At 41.1% G+C, this 21573-nt stretch overlaps 1 protein-coding gene across 2 annotated transcripts in view; it reads right to left on the bottom strand.

Annotated features, from left to right (window-relative positions):
- The window catches only part of HEATR5B (HEAT repeat containing 5B), an 89780-nt gene that overhangs the window by 28189 nt on the left and 40018 nt on the right, over window positions 1-21573 (bottom strand). The window contains exons 19-25 of one of the 2 annotated variants that reach the window (XM_034764932.1): window positions 20208-20367; window positions 17786-17975; window positions 15541-15710; window positions 11093-11237; window positions 9353-9592; window positions 5841-6092; window positions 4223-4404 (exon numbers count right to left, since the gene is read on the bottom strand). In XM_034764932.1, the coding sequence (XP_034620823.1) occupies window positions 4223-4404; window positions 5841-6092; window positions 9353-9592; window positions 11093-11237; window positions 15541-15710; window positions 17786-17975; window positions 20208-20367 (1339 nt within the window). The remainder of the gene's footprint in view (window positions 1-4222; window positions 4405-5840; window positions 6093-9352; window positions 9593-11092; window positions 11238-15540; window positions 15711-17785; window positions 17976-20207; window positions 20368-21573) is intronic. The other variant, XM_034764933.1, reaches the window with a different exon arrangement.

Genomic DNA, 21573 nt, shown 5'->3' with positions numbered 1-21573 from the left:
CCCGGCCCGGCACTGCGACCCCGGCCCGGCACCGCGCGCCCGGCCCGGCTCGGCACCATGCCCCCGGCCCCGCGGCCCCGGCCAAAGAGGCCCCGGCCGAGCCCTCCCGATTTTCCCGGACATGCCCGGCTTTTGGGGATTTCCCCCCGGACGGGGATTTGAGCCCCCAAAAGCCGGACATGTCCGGGAAAATCCGGACGTATGGTAACCCTAAGTGCAACCATTGTAGATGTCCACGGTTCTTTACACATAGTTTAAACAGGTCCCTGGTAGTGGGGAGCTTACAGCCTATACTTGGTCAACTACTGCTGTTTCTAAGGTTCTGTGGCTACCAACACTACACATAAGGATTGGTGGAACCCGTAGCCTGAGATAGCTGATCCCAGCAGTTAATGGCAGAGTAAGCCTGAAGCTGGGAGATACTCTGAATGAAGTCAGTGTTCCAAAAGAAGTGATGCCTTGGTTGGGAAAGTTTGATACTAAAAAGTTTCAAAGGGCATCACTGAAATCACCTAACATGCAGTTTGAAACAGTGCTGAGGCTGTGGTAGTATCTCCCCATAATTTGGATACACTTCTGCTGAGCCCTGCATTCCCTCAGAGACATTGCATGGAGTCTCAACTCATGTCTCCTCAAGACAGTTTGAACCTTTTGAGATTTTCATAGCTCGATTTGCACTGAATTGACAGGAATTATGGAGAGGACCAGGGGACTTTCAGGCATTTTTTCTGGGACAGGATTGTTCATGGCAACATCCGTGAGCAAATCTCACAGGCTGAGACAATCAGGAGTCTTTCTCAGGCACAGCATGAATTGTGCAATCTATCAGGGACATTATTCAACTGAATTCTGAACATTTATAGTCACTGAGACACTTCTGTTTTGAGAAGGAAAGGCAGAGAGAACAGAACACATGCACACAAATACAGCAAAAGTCATCTCAGAGTTTGATGTGCCAGAGAACTGCTTTGACTGGTAATGTAGACTTGGAGGTTGAGAGTGAAAACAATGGTCTCAGTGGAATGGGAGAAGGTGGGCATAAAATACAGGATACATCAATATGGAGGCAGAACTTGGGCCAGAGCACAGTAGGTATTCTGAATGCTGGAGAAGGATAAGTGGACTCAAAGCTCTGGATGCATTGACAACTCAGCACTATCCTCAGGAAGAAAGGTCTCAAGGAGTACGAAAACATCCCAATCAGGAATGGAAGAAGGAGACGCAAAGACTTAAAAGAATTAATTACACTTCATTCTGGCAGGAGCTGGTATACCACAACTGAATTTTGTTTTCTTTTTAAAGGAGCAGAGCAATGAATACCAACAATGGAGCACTTGCAAAAAGTTATGGGGAAAAGGCTAAGTAGTAAAGCATCATGAGATTCTAGATGCTCCAGAGCTGAAGAGCTGGTTGAAATCCCAATGAAACAGAACAATAGAGCAGGGAGGATAACTAAGCAGCTCAGGAGGTGTGTTATTAAATTGACCAACTGGAATCAACACCTTAGAACTCTGAGACAAGTATCGTCAGAGAGTAATTCCTTGTATTTGGGTATCAGCAGGTCTCTGGTGATCTTTGTGATTGCAGTTTCACTGAAGTGAAGAAAGCAGAAGGTAGATGGAAATGGATTGAGCAAAAGTGGGGGGAGGAGGGGAGACAAATAAACCAAAACGAACAGCACTATCAGGGAGATTCTAGGTACATGAAATGAGAGGGTAGGTGAAAAGGTAGCCGGAGCCAATGACAGGGCTCTTCAGGATAGGGGAAGCAATGTGGGAAATCAGCAAGAGATCAAAGACGGGTTGAAGATAGGGGGGCACGCTGGTGTTGAGAGAGAGAGAGCGTGCAAGCCCAAGGGAGACCCTGAAGCAAGAGGGACTGGGTCTAAGGGACAGGAGTAGGGGTTATAGGCAGACAGAAAGACGGAGAGCTCCAAGTCAAAGACTGGAGTGAAGGAGGACAAAGTTGAAGAGGAGAGTTGATAATTCCCTGACAGATCGTTTCAATCCTGTCTTTCAAAGTTTTTGACAAGAGCCTGAGCAGAACAGAATAGAGAAGGGGTTCTCAAACTGGTGGTCACAAGGTGGTTACATGGGGGTCATGGGCTGATAGCCCCGAGCCCAGCTACACTTGGGGGACTGTCAGCCTCCAGCCCCTGTTAAATTTAAATTAAATTAAAAAACCCAGAGTTTAATTTATAAGGACCGGGGTCGCACTCAGAGACTGTATGAAAGGGGTCACCAATACAAAAAGTTTGAGAACCAATGGACTAGAGGAAGAATGAAGGAGTGAACAGGACAGAAGAGAAAGTCAAAAGTGCAGAAGAGCTGCTGAGTGAAGCACGCATGGGACTTATTTAGGGAGCACAAAGCAAAGCCAAATGTACAGTTGTTGAAACCAGCATAGTCATGAGACTTCCACTACAGTTGCTCCAGTCCCTGTTGGAGTTGTTCTGTCAGGTGGGAAGAAGCCAGCAGAGACCCCTGCCTCAACAGTTAGCCTTCTCCTGCAACAGATTTCCCAGGAATTACAGAATTAGGAAGCTGCACTGCCTCTCTACTTCTCTGACCAGATAATCCCTCCCATTCAAAGAGACAATTCTATATAAATTAGAATCGAGTGTCCTGTCACTTCTAATTCCATTCCCATTGGTTCTTCCACAGAAGGGGATGAAATGGACCAGTTAATTAAGTTTAATTATAAATTGGAGATTTTATATTCCATATTTTGTACATATCAGCAAAATATGCATTCAAGTCAAGATTGGTAGACTCTAAGTAGGGCTCAGTTTTATACCTTATGCCAGGGGTGGCCAACCTGTGGCTCCGGAGCCACATGCGGCTCTTCAGAAGTTAATATGCGGCTCCTTGTATAGGCACTGACTCCGGAGCTGGAGCAACAGGTGCCAACTTTCCAATGGGCCAGGGGGTGTTCACTGCTCAACCCCTGGCTCTGCCACAGGTCCTGCCCCCACTCCACTCCTTCCCACCCCCTCCCCATAGCCTGCCATGCCTTCGCTCCTCCTCCTCCCCACCCAGAGTCTCGTGCACACCACGAAATAGCTGACCAGGAGGTGCGGGGAGGGTGGGGGAGGCGCTGATCGGCAATGTACATTGGTAAATTCTGGCTCCTTCTCGGGCTCAGGTTGGCCACACCTGCCTTACGCCATAAGATTGTGAAATCAAACACACAATAACTTCAAAAGTTAGGGTCTCCAAAACAACATGAAATCAGTCATGCAGCAAACGGTATTCTTTTAACAAAATAAAACCATAAAGACAGGAATCAGAATAATTGCATACTTTGCACATACATATCTCCCTTCATCTAAAGATCGTAAACTGCTTTATAGAAACAAAAATCACGGAAACTGACCAACTGAAATCCTGATCCGGCAAACATTTACATATGTGCTTAAATTTTGCACTAAAGTCAATGAGACAAGATGTGTGTAAATATTTGCAGGATCAGGACCAATAGTGAAATTGATTATATAAGCAAAAAGTGTTATCAAATGCACAAAGTAAACAAACAGAAAAAACAGAGGAAAAATGTAATCTCTTCCAGTTCCAGTAATTTTAGGGGTAACCCACTATTGTCATAACTAATTCCAACCGAAAATGGTTTTTATATTGGCTGTCTCCTTTTAACTCTCACAACACTCCTGTGAAGTAGGGGCTCAATATCATTTTAAGAATGAAGAAATTGAGGCACAGGGTTTGAGGGACTTAATCAACCTCACACAACAAGTCAATGGTATCCAGGAATAATAAGCTCAGATCTCAACTTCCATTCCTGTGCTTTCACAGATTTCTGGCCTACTTTACAGAACAGGGGCACATTCATTAATCCCTGAGAAAAATAGATGTATTCGGTTCAATCTGGAATGGAATCAAAGTGCTCTTTTCAAATTTCTAATTCTGCCAGAGAAATGGCCATTACGGTTGCCAAAATATAAATGTTCACCCTAATATTTGGATTTCAAGGATCAGTGGCTATTGATTTTTTGGAACTTTTGCCAGGTACTAAATTATAACAAACAAGGTAGAGGAGATGCAGAAATAATTTTGAAGGGGTAAATAAATTGGTGTCTGCAGTACATTCTCACACACACACAACGTTCCTTCACAAGTCATTTAAAACTACAAACTGTTCTCAAAACTGACACTGGCATATTGACAGAAAAATATACGATTTCCTAAACATATAAAGAAGGACTCACATTAGCCTGATACTGCTCCAGTATCACATGACCGGGAAACTCTGGCTCAGGAACTGATGCAAATTTCTTGATAATATCTTCAAGTGCCTGGAGACCAGCCATCCGCAGCTGGTTGCTGTGATCAGTTGCAGCCATGAATGCCATACGGATGAGGTCGGAGAGATGGAGCACTAAAAGATCATCTGAAAATAAAATAAAGCCATTAACTAAGTTAAAGATATCCAACTGATGTCCATACGCAGACACTTGTAACTAGTCACAAATTTCTAACAGGGAGAGTATGTTATAATATGTAAATTTCGCCCAATCTTGAAAAAAAAAAATTAGTTGCGTATTTTGAAAAAAATTATTTCATTGAATATACTTTTCTTTTGATTATTAATATAAATGATCACTTCAGATTTCTGAAATGCCTGTTGTGAAAAACTAAGTTTTATGAATTTGAATCAAAGTAAAAGGAAAGGTCATGAGAAAAAATTGCTCTGAATGCTAAAATACTTCATGTCTGCTTTGAGAACATTTTGCAAAAACAGATTTAATGACTTGTTCCTCATGTCCACAGAAAACCTTGAATGCAATTGCTGTTACAATCCTATGCCTACAGTGACCCCTGCTGATAAAGGAACATCTGATCAATTCTAAAACTCAGGTACTGTAGCCAGCCACTGAGTATTGCAGGTGGTAATAATATTTATTTGTCCCAAAGAAGTGGGGGCATAACCCCATTTGCACCCAAACAGCTGGCTCCAGACCCTGGGTAAAAGAAAAATGTGTGACGACGGCAAGAGGTAGAGGAAAATAATCCAGAAATCAGTAACATTTCTGTGGGGACTTTTCTTCATTTGTTTTTCTTAACATCCTAATCTTAGCTTTTAATACCAGATATTGTAAGTAATTATTTTTTAAAAATGAATTTCCTTAGTTTATTCAAATGTGATATTGAAAAGGAGTAATAAAAATCAACAGAAAAGAAGTAAACCCTACAGATGTTATTTTCAAGTCTCTAGATTTTAAAAGAGTTTGTAACTGGGTATGCGAGAATATCTGTGAAGAATATAATGTGAGGAAACAGCACACTATTTCTGAAAAATTGCTTACTTTCTCATTTTTAGCATATAATTCTAAAATAAATCAATTGGAATATAAATATTGTACTTACATTTCAGAGCATAGTATATAGATCAGTATAAACAAGTCATTGTCTGTATGCAATTTTAGTTTGTACTGACTTTGCTAGTGTATTTTATGTAGCCTGTTGTAAAACTAGGCAAATATTTAGATGAGTTGATGTACTCCCTGGAAGACTTCTGCGTTCGTGTGCCCATGGTTGAAAACCACTGTGTTAGAGTGTAAGGAGACTTATTATCGAGGTGTGGGGTCTGTCAGGGAAACTAGTCAATGTGATATGTGGTGATGAAGACATGTTAAAGGAGGATACCTTAACTGGACATTTCTTTGCTTTTAATAGTTTGCATGGATACCTTTAATAGTTTGCATGCTCCCCTTACTCAAGCTTACCTGTTCTTTAACAAAGTTTTCTCTTTGTGGGTATCTAATACCCTTAATATCTCTCTTTACAGTTAAGTTAAGCAAAAACATATGCAAATCCTTTAATTACTTTTAGGGTTTCTGAGTTTGGCTGAACGGGCCATGGCCAGATCAAAGTGAGCCTTATTCGCATTCTCACACAGCATGATAATTCGACACAGGCAATCGGCAGCAAATACACGAGTGGCCCAGCGAGGAGCCACAGAAGGCTTCGATTTATCCTCTTCACCCAGAGTGGTAAACATTGTGTCATCATCCATCTCATCTTTCTTCTCCGATTCTTCATCCTTTCCTCCTCCCAAAGGCGCTGCAGTGCTCATGTCTACAACAGAGACACAAAGTTATAAAAGTTAGCAATTCCACTGTTAGTAGTAATTTTTCAAAAACAATTTACAACGTGAAGTTGTCAACTCTAACAATCCATTCAAAATTAAAATGGAGACTAACTTTTCTATAGAAATTATGGCATTTAAAAATGGAGAAGGGCACAGTAAAGGAATATTAGTAAGTAAAGATGTTTTTTCCCTTCAGCATACTTAGAGTATCCTTCATCTTTTTGACAGATAAGAAAATGACATTCCTATAACTCTAGCTCTCTGAAGGTATCTATTACAAGAAATCCCCACTTCCAGGTTCTGTAGCTTAGAAATTTTAACTGTTAAACTGTCAATGCAGAGGATACGGATGTTACACATGCTTGAACTCTCATTCTCTTTTCAAGTAAAAGATAAAACGCATATTAAATGAAAACAATACACACAAACATGTTTTGAGAACAAGCATTACAGGTACTGAAAATAATTTTTTTTTCCAAATTTGACTACTGTAATAGATTCCCAGTTCAGGAAATGAACAAAGCGTCAGGGATCTCAACAAAAAGGCTATTAGCTAGAAACTGATATGCAAAACCTCAGTGTCCAGTTCTCAGAGTATCAAAACGATAAGGGAGTACACCAAAGCTACCACAGCAACAAGAAGAAATTTATCAGAGGGATAAACTATCTCAACTGAGTCACCCCATTCCTAAAAAATAATACACTTAGGCTGCAGAAGAATTGGGGTATTTTAGGGTGAGAAAGGCTGTGCAACCTTTGCAAAAACATGCCAGAAAATACATGTGGCTGACCTGAAAATTGGCTTTGCACATGCCAATACATCTCGAACCAAAGAGATCTCAAAATAAATTTGAAGTTACTGGCTTACTGAAGAGCAGCAGTGAGAAACGCATTTAAACATGGTTCTCTGGAAACTATTTGGCCTACTGTACAAGCGTCAAAAGAAAAAGCTGAATGCATATTTTACGGATTTTAGAATCTACTCCAGATAAAATGAAAGAGGACCTTTTAACATCAATCCCATTAAATAAAGTGCCACAACAACAGGGATGTGGGTGTGAGGAAAATGTTAGAAGGATAACTAATTTGTAAGTAGAAATCTGATAACACCTTTGGAAGGGCTCTCATTTGAATCCATAGCTCCACATTGTACTTATATAAAATAGTGTATGGGAGCAGAGTAGAGAGACTGATTTACACCTGCTCTGCAAGGTGAAGTCAGGAATAAAATCTTCCAGGAAGGAATTTTGAGTGAACGAGTAGCTCAAAAGGAGGTTTAATCAATGTAGTAAACACCACATTAATAACTCACAACACCTCATAATCAGTAGCGTAGCTAGCGGGGTGCAGGGGAAGCAGCCGCTTCCCCTCACCCCTTTTCCCAAAAGCGGCACCTGCCAGGCCAGCACCAGGGGCAGCATTGCCGGAGGAGCCATGGGGGGTGGGGGGGGCGGCAGGCGCGGCCAGAGGAGAGAGGGGGCCGTCTCCTCGGCCATCGCGCCCCACACGGCCCCAACATCGCCGCAGGCGCAGCCACCTCCTGTAGCGGCTCAGAGCTTGGTGGCCACGCACTCCCCGCCCGGAGCCGGGATCGGCCCGCGGCGTAGGGCCGGGATCAGCCGGGGACAGGCAGCAGCGCAGGACAGAATGTGAGCGGCGAGGGTTCGATACCTTGCACTGGGGGGGTCCCCTCCGGGCGAGGGGCTCCCCACGGCCGGGCCTGCAGGGCAAGGGCGCAGGCCATGCTGTCTGGATGGGGGGCCCTGGCACGGCGCAGGAGCCTGGAGCTCTGAGCAGGGGGGACAGGACCCCGTGGGTGGGGCCGGGCGGTGCAGCCTGGCGGGGGACACCTGCAGAGTGGGCAGGGCAGGAGAGACTCTCCCAGGACTGCGGGGGGACGGGGGTATCTGCACCCCCGGGAAGCCTGCAGGAGTCCTGAGCCGGGCCCTGGGGTTAATCTGGGGGGGGGAAATGGGAGGAGCCAAGGGGGGCGTGGCCAGAGGAGGAGTCAAGGGGGAGCGCCTTTTTTCTGTTTGCTCCCCCTACACTTAGACCCTGGCTACGCCACTGCTCATAATGGGAAGTTTTAGATGCAAGTAATACTCTTCCTTCTGTATAAACCAAAAGTACATGAAGGATCACCTTCATTTTCAGGGCATCTCCAGTAGTTGCCATTAAGAAATCAGAATTTGGCAACAAACATTAGACAGTGGTATTTGAGATAACTTCCCCCAGACTCCAAACAGGAAATAACTGTCAAGTAGTTATATTTTAATTGAACCACTACATGTGAAGACTGGATTCCTATGAACACCAAGTGTCCTGAGTACTGAAATTATCTGTAACAATATCTAGGCACTGATTTTATAGCCAGCCTGATCTCATCTGGTTTGTCCCAATACATCTCAGGCAACAGTCATATCTGTCTGCAAATGGCACTTTATGACTGCACTTGGAACACCTCTTAAAGCCTCTGGATTGCTTCTCTGATAACCTGAACACTAAGGAAGAAAAAGAATAAAAATTTTATACAGTGAAACAGATCCTTCAGCTGATGTAAATCAGCTAAGCCCATGTATCCCAGCTGAGAATCCAACCCAGTATTATAAAATCAAAAATCAGACTAGGACCCCATGAGGTGCCAAGCTCATTCAGTCTCACAAAGTAAAACATCATTCTTAAATGTAAATAAAATAAAGAAGATTACCAATCACTAAAGGCACACAAATGAAATTTAAAAAAAACGTTTCCTGTCACAAATTGTGAAGTGATGTAGGTGAATGTAGTGTAGGGCAGAAAGAGCAAAGCTGGAGCTATCAGCAGCAAAGGAAGAAACTGAAGTTATATGGCCAAAGTAGCCATTACACTCTTTAGGAGAAGCATTTTAATAGTTCAGCATTATAAGATACAGGAATTGTTGCCAGTCAGCTGCTTAAAGCAGAGTCCAAGGAAGTGGGTTACCTATTGTAATACTCACCCTTTAAGAACTACCTATGTATACAGTACCAGATTTACTTTAAAGTGTGTGTGTGTGCGTGTGTGTGTGTGTACATAGACTATTCAAAACTGACCATGATATTTGCCATTTTCTCTTTCTGAACAAGCTAAAATATTACAATCCAAGATCTAGGTGATAAAACTAAGCATGGATACCTATCCCACACAACACAAGGAGTCTAAATGAATGTTATCAAAAATAAATTAATTCTAAAGATGTCTTAATATATGAATGTTGTCAAACACTTACCACTGGAGGCTGCTAGGACATCCTTACATAGCATTAGCCAGTGTGAAAGTTTTTCCACTGCCAGGGATGAAAGCATATGTCCCAAGGTATCATGAATATCAGAACACAGCTTTCGATCAGTCTCCCGGTCTAACATTCCAAAAAGAACCCCCTCGAGGCCAGTCTCTGTTATATTAACTCCTTGATGCCGGCAATGAATATCCCGCCGAGAACCAGCTCCTGGTGCAAAAGGGTTAATATCTGTAAAATGAGAGACTTTTCCAATAAGAAACTGAATCATATTTGTGCCTTGAAATTAGGGCAATAGCAGTACTAGAAAAGGACATTCTGCATTCACTCTTAGTTCCACAGATCACAAACACAAAGGCAGTACAACAATTTGTTGTCAATAAACTCTAACATAGTTTAATATTTTAAACTTTTTAGAAGTTAGATTCTATGAGATACTGAGCATCTCCCATGAAATGATAAATACTGTCAATTACCATTAAAGTAAACAGGAGTTGAGAAGAGCACTCAACACCTTCCAGGAAATGCTCAGCATCTAGCCGCATTGGATCCTGGGGAATCTCTTCTGAGTTAAATCTTAATTGTGCCCCACAATACTAGAATGCACATCATTCTGTGGCAGAGTGGAAAAATCGTTTGTGTGATAATCCGTTGAAAGAAGGCAACATCAGCGCCAGATTAAATTTTTACAAATTTGAAAAACATTAAGTATATAACTACCAGCAGACAATTATATACTTACTATGGACAGCTTCTGGATATTGTACTTTTTCCTGGCCATTCAAACAGGTGAGTAGGAATCATAACTCATTTGAGCAGCAGCAGCATCAGGATAAAATTATATATGTAAAAATTGGGGCAACTGGGAAATCCGACTGGCTACTAAGGATGTTGCTAACAGAACAGGTCAAAACTGAATATCCTACTCACAGTATACAGGATCATTATGCCCTGTGATGGGGTCTATCAGGTCTTTTCTGCTCCCTGCTACAGGAATTGGTGCCCTAACAGCCCCTACTTACAGAAATCCCACACCGACCAGGCTGCCAACAAGACTTCATCCTCCAGAGGCCTAAAAGAGCCAGGAGGAGACACTGACCAATCAGGTGCCAGCACGTCAGTTAAAAAGGCTTGCCTGTGCTTCTCCAGGGTACTGGCAGGATGTGATAGGGCCAGAGAAGTGTTATCCCAGAACCCGAGGGCCAGGTCAGGGCCTTGTCCTCAAGCACTACAATTAAGATCTTGCCTTTAAAGTTATGTTTGTTTGTTTAAAGGCTCAGACGGACAAATTCTGAGGTTATTTTTATTCAGCAGTTTTAGACTGACCCTAAGTTTATAGCACAGGCCTCTTGGCTCTGAGCAGTTGGCAGTAATTTGTGGACTAAGGCAGGGAGCACCTGAAATGCCATTCTTGGCCCCGTAAGAAGCACTATGAGGCAGCCACCCATACCCCACCCCATCCCCTCTGTGACATGCCCATTTTCAAAACCAGAAAACACAATTGGTAAGAGAAAGGAACAATTTAGAACAACAGATTTTGGGGGGGAAATTCCATTTCTAATTTGTTCTCAATATTTAAGAGGCCAGGGCTACTGTCTTTACTTTTAGCTGGAAGTATGGAAATGGCAAGAAACTCCAAAGATGGATGGGTTTTGTTTGTTTTTGTCTTCACACACACACACACACACACACACACACAATTAGAAAAGGACACATGCAGGTAACACTTACTGACGCCACTATTCTCTTTGTCGCCAGCATTTTTTGCTAAGCTCATGGCATATTCGCACACTTCTGCTGCTTCCCTCTGCGCAAGCTGCCGCAAACATGCCACTGCAGCCCGACGGAGCAATAAATGAGAACTGCACAAGTGAACCTGCAATCAGAGACATTGTAAACCAGTAAATTGCTGTCTTTATTTAACTGAATCAAAACTGCTAGTGATTAATAACCGGCCCTTGCTCAGCTAATCAAGTGTAGGTCACGTAAACAGTTACAAAGTAGCGTTGCACTTGCACAGAAAGTCAGAATGCAAGAAGCCATTTGGCTGTAAACGTGAATTAAAATGGATAAGTCCCTTAACTTACTGAAGGGCATGCAGCTAACTAAACCCAAACACGATCACGTCCTTTGGAAATGAACCTCTGCCTATCAGAAACACGTAAGAGAACTACCTGTACCTGCTCACTGCATTTGCACATAGATCTTGATCATCTTTCTCCTGGAGAACCAGCTTGTTGAATTTTTTTCTGATCTTAATATAATGAGAGAAATTCTGTTCTATTCTTCTATGTTTCCATAAAGTAGCTATTCCCCCCTGCAGCATTCAAGATTCTAAAGAGTTTAATTAGAGGAAGTTTGAGTGTTCCAGGTGGGGTGTATTAGCATCCCAGCATGTTGCCCCATCTCCCAAATGGAAGCACAAGTGGGAAATTTAAAAAGCAAAATTGAAAAATCTTATTAATAAAGTTTATTATTCAAGCTTTTAAAATGTGAAACACAAATTAAGCCTCACAGACTGTAAAGGTGAAGCCAATCAGGAACTCTGGAAACTCTCTTTGCTTCTCTCCCATTTCAGCTCTCAGACAAAGACCACACTTTCACCAATGCTCAGCACTAGGCAGCTGCAAATGTTCTCAGATGTTTATCTGGAAGTCTGGGCACTTCATTTGGGTGCTGAAATGGGAGGGGACTGTGACAGAGTGCTGGGCAACAACAGCAGAGCCAGCCCTCGGTCCTTGCAATTCTAATTAATTACTCTAGAGCTAGGGTGACCAGACAGCAAATGTGAAAAATCGGGACGGAGATGGAGGGTAATAGGAGCCTATATAAGAAAAAGACCCAAAAACATGGACTGTCCCTATAAAATTGGGACATCTAGTCACCCTATCTAGAGCAGATCTTGTTAAGAAGAGTTGTGCCTAAGTGATGGGCTGAGGAGAACGAGAGGTTATTTAGACTATTAGGAAGATGATACAAAAGGCATAGAAACGGAGGAAGAAGAAAGAGAGAGGGAGAGATTGCTCTCACCCCTGCTTGCCTCAGGACAGAGCTGAGGGCTCCCTAGGACTGTAGGGGTGAGGGTAAACAGCGTATAAGGGTGGAGAAAACTATTGTAAATAAACTGCACTGGGTGTTTTACCAGCAAAAAGGTCTCTGAGCTGTTTGTGGACCTGAGCCGAGGCAGGAGCAAGGCAGGCCTGCCACAGGGAGCTCTTTGGAAAATCTGGTCACTTACTTAGGATGGCCAAATGTAAGCTGTTGGGTGCTGAGCCCTTTGAAAATCTGGCTAAAAGTGCACAAAGAAGCACTTCTCACAACATTTACACTTGAAAATAAAGTCGATATTTCCATAGCTGGTGTAGCCATCTGGCTAAAGAAGGATAACACTGTGACTGGAAGCACAGGGAATAAAATTTGACTCTAGACCAGTTTTTCTCAACCCGTGGGTTAGGACCCAAAACTAGGTTGTCAGAATGTTTCAAAGTGTGACGTGGCAGCTCCTGTGGCTCTGTCCCACTGGGCTCACTTCCCCGCTCCAGGCACTGCAACCTCTGGGGTCCCCGCGCCATTCAGGTTTGGCCCAGTCGTCATGATGACAAGAGTCCGGGTAGGCCAAATTTGAGTGAGTGGCACTGCAACCCATGAGCCAGGTGACAACTCCACTCACACAAATTTAGTCCAGTCAGGGGTGCGGGAACAAAGCTGAGCGGCGCTACAACCCTGGAGGTTGCAATGCCCAGAGCGAAGAGGCAAGCCCAGCCAGCCCCACAGCACAGGAGCTGCAGGAGCCACCACTGTGGAGTTAGTGCTGGGCAGGACCAAGCCAAAACCACCTAAGGGCCTTCACCACCAGACTATTTACTGGGTTGTGACAGACCATAAGCATTTACAAATGGGTGCTGAGCCCCAAAAGGTTGAGAACCACTGCTCTAGTCCAGTTTACATCATGCTTTAACATTGGTTACAAACTGTGAATACTAGGATCCTGTATTCTTCCAGTGACAGAAATTACAATTTTCAATAAAATGGCCACCAGCAGTCATTGAATCACTCATGACAACTGTCATTAAAACCTTCTATGTTCAAATCTAAACCACAGTTTATACCACATATGTCAGTAAGTACTTCTCAACATGAGAGCTTCCAGATTTCTGTGCTAAGTAACATTTGCTTGTAATATGCTTTCAATCACCTCGAGTACAAGTAAATATTTTTCTTCCAAAAGAATTCTGCAAGCGACCAACTTTTCTTGAGAGGAAGTAGCTATACAGGAAACTGTATGTTCTCCAAGGGAGGAGAAAAAGAGTGCTCTTTTAGAAACTCTAATCCCGAGTTACCCCGGGGACATATTTTTTAATAAGTTGAATACACATTTGCTTTCCCTCTATTAGCTTGCTAGAAGGGTGGAAATTGCTTTCCCAAATGAAAGGTCATTGGGAGAACAAAATATTTAACACTAGGCCTTTGTTTAATTCATGAATGTCTGAAGGTTTCAATCTTGAAAAACAGACTTTAAGAGATCCTCTAAGTATCATCCTGAAGTTGTTTCAATAGAACTACAACAGAGAAATTTAGGATTTACATTATTGGAAAGATTATTCCCTGCTTTTAGTTAAAAAAAAAAAAAAAAAAAGATGAAGTATAGAGGCAGGAAGGAATCTGAAAAGCATTATGGAAAAGATTGGTTTAAGTTTGATACATGGTGTTGGTTCCAAACAGAAGACAAAAGCTTGTCACTGTTTTCTTCTTCATTTAATGGGGTAGGATTTTCAGCCAGTCCTCTATTCAGCCACCAAGTCCACATTTTACTTGTCCAAACAGCTGTGGGAGCATGTGCAAAGCCATTTGCAGGGAGGCTTATCATGGAGGGAACAAGATTTTGAAAGCAAAAGGGAGGGAAGGAAAATTAGGTAGTTGAGGGTTTATGATGGAGCAGGGAAAGGACAGCAGAATGGCATGGAAAAAGATTTCAATCAGCAACAATTACACCTTAGGTTAACTTCATTGTCTATAATATTTCCACTGGGAGTTCTAGTCATAAGGAATTGACAGAGAGAATTATTTGTCACAGGACGTGGTACATATCAGCCTGTTATTTACACTTAACAGAAGGGCCCACCTACATCGGTGCTGAGCAATACCTTTCCCTTGGAATTCTCTGCACTCTGACATATTACAGAGTATGGGTCATGCGGAATAAGAGTGCACCAGTTACGCAAGACAAGGGGACATGTGCTACGGGGGGGAACTCTAAGGAAAAATTGGACAGTAGATTACACAAACAGGGAAAGTCCCAGGTTCAGTATAAATAAGCCTGGGAGTCCTTTGGTCATGATCGGTCCTTCAATAAGATCTGTGAAGAGTCTGGGATACAGGTGGCCAGGGATGGCTTAAAGGGAGGGTCTCTCTGAACGTCTGAGCAGAAGTATACTTAACTCCAATTTATTTTTTAAATTTTCATCCAATAGTTTTGTTTAGATCAAATTTTGGATTTTACAGCCCTTGCATCACTTCCTGGCTTGAGGCAGGAAAGTTGGTGCCGTGTTTATTGAGACAAGTGACAATACTCAGCTGAGCAGCAATGGAGGAACTTGGGGACAACAGCAAGACAGACTCTGCCTAGGACTCTGATAGAAGGAGCTATGCCACTTTCCCCACATACACTTCCTTTCTAAGTAGCCATAGGAGATAGGGTCCCCCAAAGGTCTCCTCTTTTTCATTCATACACTTGTTATTGTGTATTCCTCTCCTTTCCAAGATAAGCAGCCCTAGGGCCTGATTCTCATTTAAACTAAGGCCACTTTACACCACTCTGGCAGAGTAAAGGGATTTAAAGTGAGTGTAACTATAATCTAAGCCCACATTAAGGCCCCTCTACACACCCAGAGCAGTGTGAAGTGGCTTTAGTGTAAATTAGAAACAAGTCCTTAGTCTTTTTAATCTTGGATAAATTTTTCAAAAGTGCCTAAATGACTTAGGTGCCAAAGTCCCTTCATTGATTTTCAATGGGACTTCTGACTTGGGAGCCACTGAGCGCTTTTGAAAACTTTGCCCCTCAACACGTATGTATATTCCCCCATAGGCTGCTAGCCATTTCTCTTTCCTTTCTGCAGGCCTTAATGCTGAAGTTTCCAGCATTAGGGATATAGGACAGGACAGACATATTTTACACTCACACAAAGGCTGGGAACCAGACTGGAAAGGTTGACATGGCGGGGTGCAAACATGTGAAGCTGTTGAAGGCAGGATATTGCAGCTGCCTGAACAAGAGAGTCCGAGTGATCTTGTGTGATCGCACATCCCACCAAGCATGAAGAGCGGATTGTTGAAATAGTAGCTCCATTACCTAACAGAATAAAGAATCCTTAACAAAGCAACTTTTTTGTATAACTGTTATAGATTTTAACCTTTTAATCACAATACTTCAGAGATGTGAAGTCTTTGTAAATTACATACAGCATCGCTCTTCTAAATACCTATACAGTACTTGAAGTTAACAACTGTATTACTTCAAGAGGACTCTGTATACAGGGTTAGAACTCGCTTTCCATTTTAGCCCGATTTTGATATTTACCCCCTTAAAGTTCCAAAGCAATCAGCTAGCCCCAACAGTCTTTTAAACCTCAAATTTTACACAAGTGATCATTAGCCAGAAAAATGTTGCGGACATTGTTCAGTTAGTCAATATTTCTCAGATATGGCACTTGTTAAAATGAATTAAGTTTCAGGTTTTGGAAATCTATTTCATTTAGTAATCTTGGATAAGATTGCATGCATAGACCCATTTCTTATAATATCAGATATAAAAATTTTAGAATTATTTGCTATGGATTTAGTTTTAAACTCTGAATACTTGTCACATTTTGGAAGACTAATATTTTTTGCCAGTTTTGGAGCAGTTTAATATATTAATGTACTGGTGGAGTTTCTTAGCTCCCTCAATTGCATCACTTGGATTCAACAGGTTACAGACTACACAGAATATTTGATTTAAAGACTATGTTGTCTTGCATTTCAACAAGTACCATTCATCATCTTTACAGCACAACTATAATTACAGCAAAATGTTGTCTTTATAAGAAAAAATTCTGAAATCTACATTTGTATATATCAATACTTTTAAAATATCTCCTAAAAAAATCAATAAGGAAATTCCTAGGCAAAAAAGTTAAGATACAACTACAACACTGCAGTTAATAAACATATTCAAAAGGCAGGGAATTTATAATTGAGGTTTCACTACCAGCCTCATCTATGGCACCTTATCAAAGCCCATACCATGTATATCCACCAAAATCCCCTTTGCACCTTAAAGAAAAACCACCATACTTCATTTTTATTTCCAGTTTGGACCACATACCCTCAGATATCACACTGTAAATATGGTCAAGGTATAAAGATCTGAGAATACTGAGACTGGAGTTAGATCGTTTTGGCACCAGTTCATATAGTCACCTGTTACATATATGGCAATTTCCTGCAATATCTTTGGGAGTTCTTACTATATTAAGCTTATGTATCATTGTGAGCCAGGAACTGTATGCAATTCCACAGGGAGGGTGATCACAGTTCAGTGGGGAGTGATTAGGCAAATTCACTCAGGTCTAACACCTCCAGAGAAGTAGCACCACCTGGAGAGGCTCACATATATTAGTTCGAACTGGATTCCTCAGAGACCAACAGACAAAGAAAGGAGTTTTGGAAAAATAGCCTAAGTTTAAACTATCTCAGGGCCTTCTATCTGATCTAGCTAAGAGACAGGACCTTCTCTGACCAAGGTGAGCCTGGGGATGGGGGAAATCCTTGTAAAGAGCTGGAAGGGCTGACACCTACCAGAGCTAAGGCTGAAGTTGGGGTGACCTTTGGTAAGCTTTTTAGCATGCATTTAAGGGTTTTTTTTATAGCTTTTATATGTTTTTTTTTCTGTAATGCTTTCACCTTTATAAGCAAGCACATTTATTCTTAAGAGCTGTGCGGTAACTTGTAACTGCTGGTGATTACAATTGTTCACAGCCTTCAGAGAGAAAGCAAAGTGCAGATGCTGGACTGTTTAGGCAGTCTGGCTTGCTGGAGATATCACAGAGTGGGCAAGGAATTGTGTAGCCTTGAAAATCCCCTGTCACGAGGGAGAGAGATGAAAGTCTTTACCCAGGAGAGTTGACAGTTGAGGAGCTAGGAGCCTAGAGTGGGTGCCCTTGAGGGATCATGGAGGAGGAAATACAGGTGCAGTTGCCTTGAACTGTGTCACCATCAATACACACAGTGCAGATGCAGTTCTACAGACCCTACACACCAATCACAAATGCCTCACTATCTGCCACCATGCAATACTTTAACAGCCAGCTGACATTAAGAAAAAACAGCATCTATCCTATTTATAACCATAACTTTATCTTAATTAAATTGCAGATTAGAATTTACCTTGCAGCTCAGGGCCAACCGTAGTTATTATAGCCCCAAGACATCGGCCCAAACACTGATGTACTTCTGTATGCGATGGTGGAACCGTCAAGAGCAGGGTAAGAACAAGAGACAGAGTAGGCTCCACATATCCCCGGTACATTGGCCCACTAGAGTCCACTATCAAGGCAAGTGAATGGAGAGACCAGGTCTATAATAAATCAAAGAGATTTTTGATTTTGAGTCATACAAGTTTGTTTAGTTTAGAGTTTTGAGGATTTATGTATAGTGGCTATGGCTCTGACCACTCTTGTCTAAACATTACTATTTTAACCCTCTGTTTTTAAGAATGTCTTTGTCACCCCATAATCTGGAACATTCACTTCTGGGCTGAAATTTCCCAGGTTTGGTCTTTGCCTGCAGGTGAATTTTTGTTTGTTTGAATAAAAATGGCTAAGCTGTTTGAGAATGAGAAGAAAAGGATGCATGTACTTTTTCCACTATATAAAAAAGTTTGACACATTTTTGCATAGTTCTAAAGCCAAAACTGGGGCAGAAAATTGAAATTAGATACAGAAGTAGTCCTCAAGAAGAAGTGCCTGAGCCAATGGAAACAGGTTTTCATTTGATAATGTTATGGCCAGTTGAAATTCTCAGCTTGCATATACAGTACATTTTGCACTGAGTTTTCTTTCTAAACTCTTAAAAGTGCAGCTAAGGAAGGCCATGCTGCTCAGATGTAGTTAACTTAGCTGCATTGGAGAAAGGTAGTGAAGAGCACAGCCCTGGCCTCATTCACTGAACACCCTGTCAGATACACTATGGATGAAGCAAGGTGCCCTCATCTCATTTTCTACAAAGGTTGTAGGGAACAAGTTTCAGGACTGCTAATGTTCTCAGGAAAAGGATTCTCTTGTAGGCTGCAAAGTGTGCAGGACAGTGTTCCAGTGGCATTTACCAAAATAATTTTACATTATGATTTTTCCCCCATTCAAAAAAAATGTGGGAAGTTCCATAAAAAGAAAAAGGACTATCGTAAGAGGAGGTTACAATTGCACGGTTAAACATTTAAGTTAGCTGGCCACACTGCCTTTATTCTGCTCCTACAGTCTAGTTACATGATCACATAATCTCTCTCAAATACATAACACTATTTATTCTACAATGTTAGATACTAATGTTGCATCTTGTAAAAAATTTTTCATTCTTTTTACTGTTTCATTCTATTTATTGTAACACTGCAGTATCTTTTTACTGATTCAGAGGGAGGATTTTAAAGGTTCAAATGGCAGTGTTACATGCCTAATTCCCATTTAAAGTTAATGGGGATTAACCATTAACCTAACTGCCAGTTGTATCTTTGAAAATCTCCCCCTTTGATTTCTTATATTTTTATACGATAGTAAAAAATTGATTACATTTTACTTGTGAAATAATATGCAAGCCTTTGTTTAAAGACTAACACGATGCATTCACAGAACAGCAGAAATAATATTTCACATGCAACCTGAACTTTGTCAATATCTAACCTTTGAGAGCTTAACTATGGAAATTTATGAGGGTTAGGTTTTATACATACATATATATTAATCACTAAACAAAGCAAATCTTGTTTTTCCAAGGGGCAAGTTATGTTTGGAAAAACTTCTCTCAATCCTGTCTCCTCAGAAAGAGGATTACCTCTACTCCATGTTCTCTAAAGTTAATAATTAAAACAAGACACTGGTGGTCTGCGTTTCCACGTTCCAGAGGATGGGGGTCCAAGCTTAAAGTTCTGAGCCATTAAACTGCCTCTTTCTGTGGGTGAGACACACCTTCCTGCTGATGAGGCATAATAGCCAGTAACCACTTCAACTAATAATTTACTTTGGAGTAATGGGGAAAAAGAATGAAAAAAAAAATCTCCTGATACGTGGTGCAGTTATACTATAATCTTTTGAGAATAATATTTATAGGCAAGTAATTTTCTTTTATTCAAAGTTTTTATTTATATCTTTCTCCAGAGGGTCTTTTACTATTTTATTTAACTGGCTTTGTAGAATTCATTGCCAAGGGATATCATGAATGCACCTACTTTCCTTTAAGATTCTACTTTAACTTACAATACATTTGTTTTCCCAATTGTCTTATAATTGATTTTAATTCATTGTTCTATAGAATGGAATAACTTATTTACATCTTCAGATGACTCAGCATAATTAGGCACTTGCCTAAAGTAACTGTTCAAAGTCAGATTCGTTTGTTGTTCAGCACACTGCACCATAAAGTCCCTAAAGAAACTGTATTTGGGACAAAAAGATCTCTCCCCCCCATTTAGACTTATACTCCTTGGGACATGGCCTGACTATTTTTTTCTTTTGTGCAGCATTTTCTTTGCTGTTGACAGTAATATATTAATCTTAAACCCTACTGGATGGTTTTAAAATGCCTTTTTGTTTTATACCTGGACTTCAGGTGAGGTCCCATCTTGTGCCAACGCCAACAGAATACTGACACTGGTTTTCAGATGCTGTCCAGAACCTATTCCACCCACATAACGATGGAGACAGCCAAGAGCCAACGAATGACCAGTTCTTGACACAACATCTCGAGCAGATTTTAACCTATCAAGATTAAAGCATAAATCAAAGTGTTTGCTAGATTTGTAGTTGAGGCAAGGATTGTTCAAGTGTCAGAAAAATAACAAACCTCAGCTCCCGCCTGGATTTTTTTTTTTTTTTTTTTTGAGTTAACAAAGTAGAGACTTTCTGGGAAGATACCAATGAAAAAGACAGGAAAATATTTAAAACTTTCTCATTATTAACTCCTCATATTCAATTGCTTGTAAAGTTATTCTGATTTTACTATAGTTCCTTTCTTCTCTTCTGGGAAGTATTTATTTCTGACATTTTAGATAAGGAATATTTTTGTAATTGACAGGACACATGATTCTCTTAAACTGTCTACTCTTCGCTTGAATGAAAATATGAAGAGACATGGTGGAGGACTGACGGGAGTGCAGCTGAGCCCTCTGATATAGTGACAGCTCACTTGTTAAATCTTTTTAGATCCCACTGCTTATCACTGCTATGAGTTTTATTATGAGGGTTTATTTAAATAATCTTTTATTCAAAAGAAATAAAGGAAAGTAGCAAGACTTTGAATCACCAAATTACATAAGTAGTGACATGATAACTTTTCTGATGGATGCTTGGCAAGATATGAGCCCCCCACCTCCCCATCAACTGCAGCTATGACAACTGTAAATAATTAGGCTGTTAGCTACAATTGTTCTCCAGTAGTCACGGAGAATGGATACCTGTAAAGAAGGAAGTGAAGGGTAATTTCTTTTCTTTCTGTGTGTAAGACCTTAGCACTCTAGGCAATACACAAACATATAATAATAAATAATAAAAGGCCTCCAATAGAGATTACAAAATTACTTAACAATATGGACAAATTGAAAAATCCATTTGATAAAATGGATCTTGGAGGAGAAATTATGGACAAAACCATAGCAGTGCTTGGAAAATCATGGGTTCTCAAGGGAAGAAACAAAGTCTTATAAGCAATTGTATTATAAAAACAAAGTTCAAATTCTGAATACTGAAAATCTTGAAAAATGCTTAACATATGAAAATAAGTATCCTTGAGATACTTAAACTATCTAGAAAATCTCTGGAGAATAGCTGAGGATAATAAATTTTACTCCTTTAGAAAAACTCTTACCTAGGGTTACCATACGTCCAGATTTTCCCGGACATGTCCGGCTTTTTGGGCCTCAAATCCCCGTCTGGGGGGAAATTCCAAAAAACCGAACATGTCCAGGA

This window comes from Trachemys scripta, chromosome 3 (assembly GCF_013100865.1).
Source record: "Trachemys scripta elegans isolate TJP31775 chromosome 3, CAS_Tse_1.0, whole genome shotgun sequence".
In the NCBI taxonomy this organism is placed as follows: domain Eukaryota; kingdom Metazoa; phylum Chordata; order Testudines; family Emydidae; genus Trachemys; species Trachemys scripta.
This window is presented reverse-complemented; position numbering and strand designations above follow the sequence as displayed.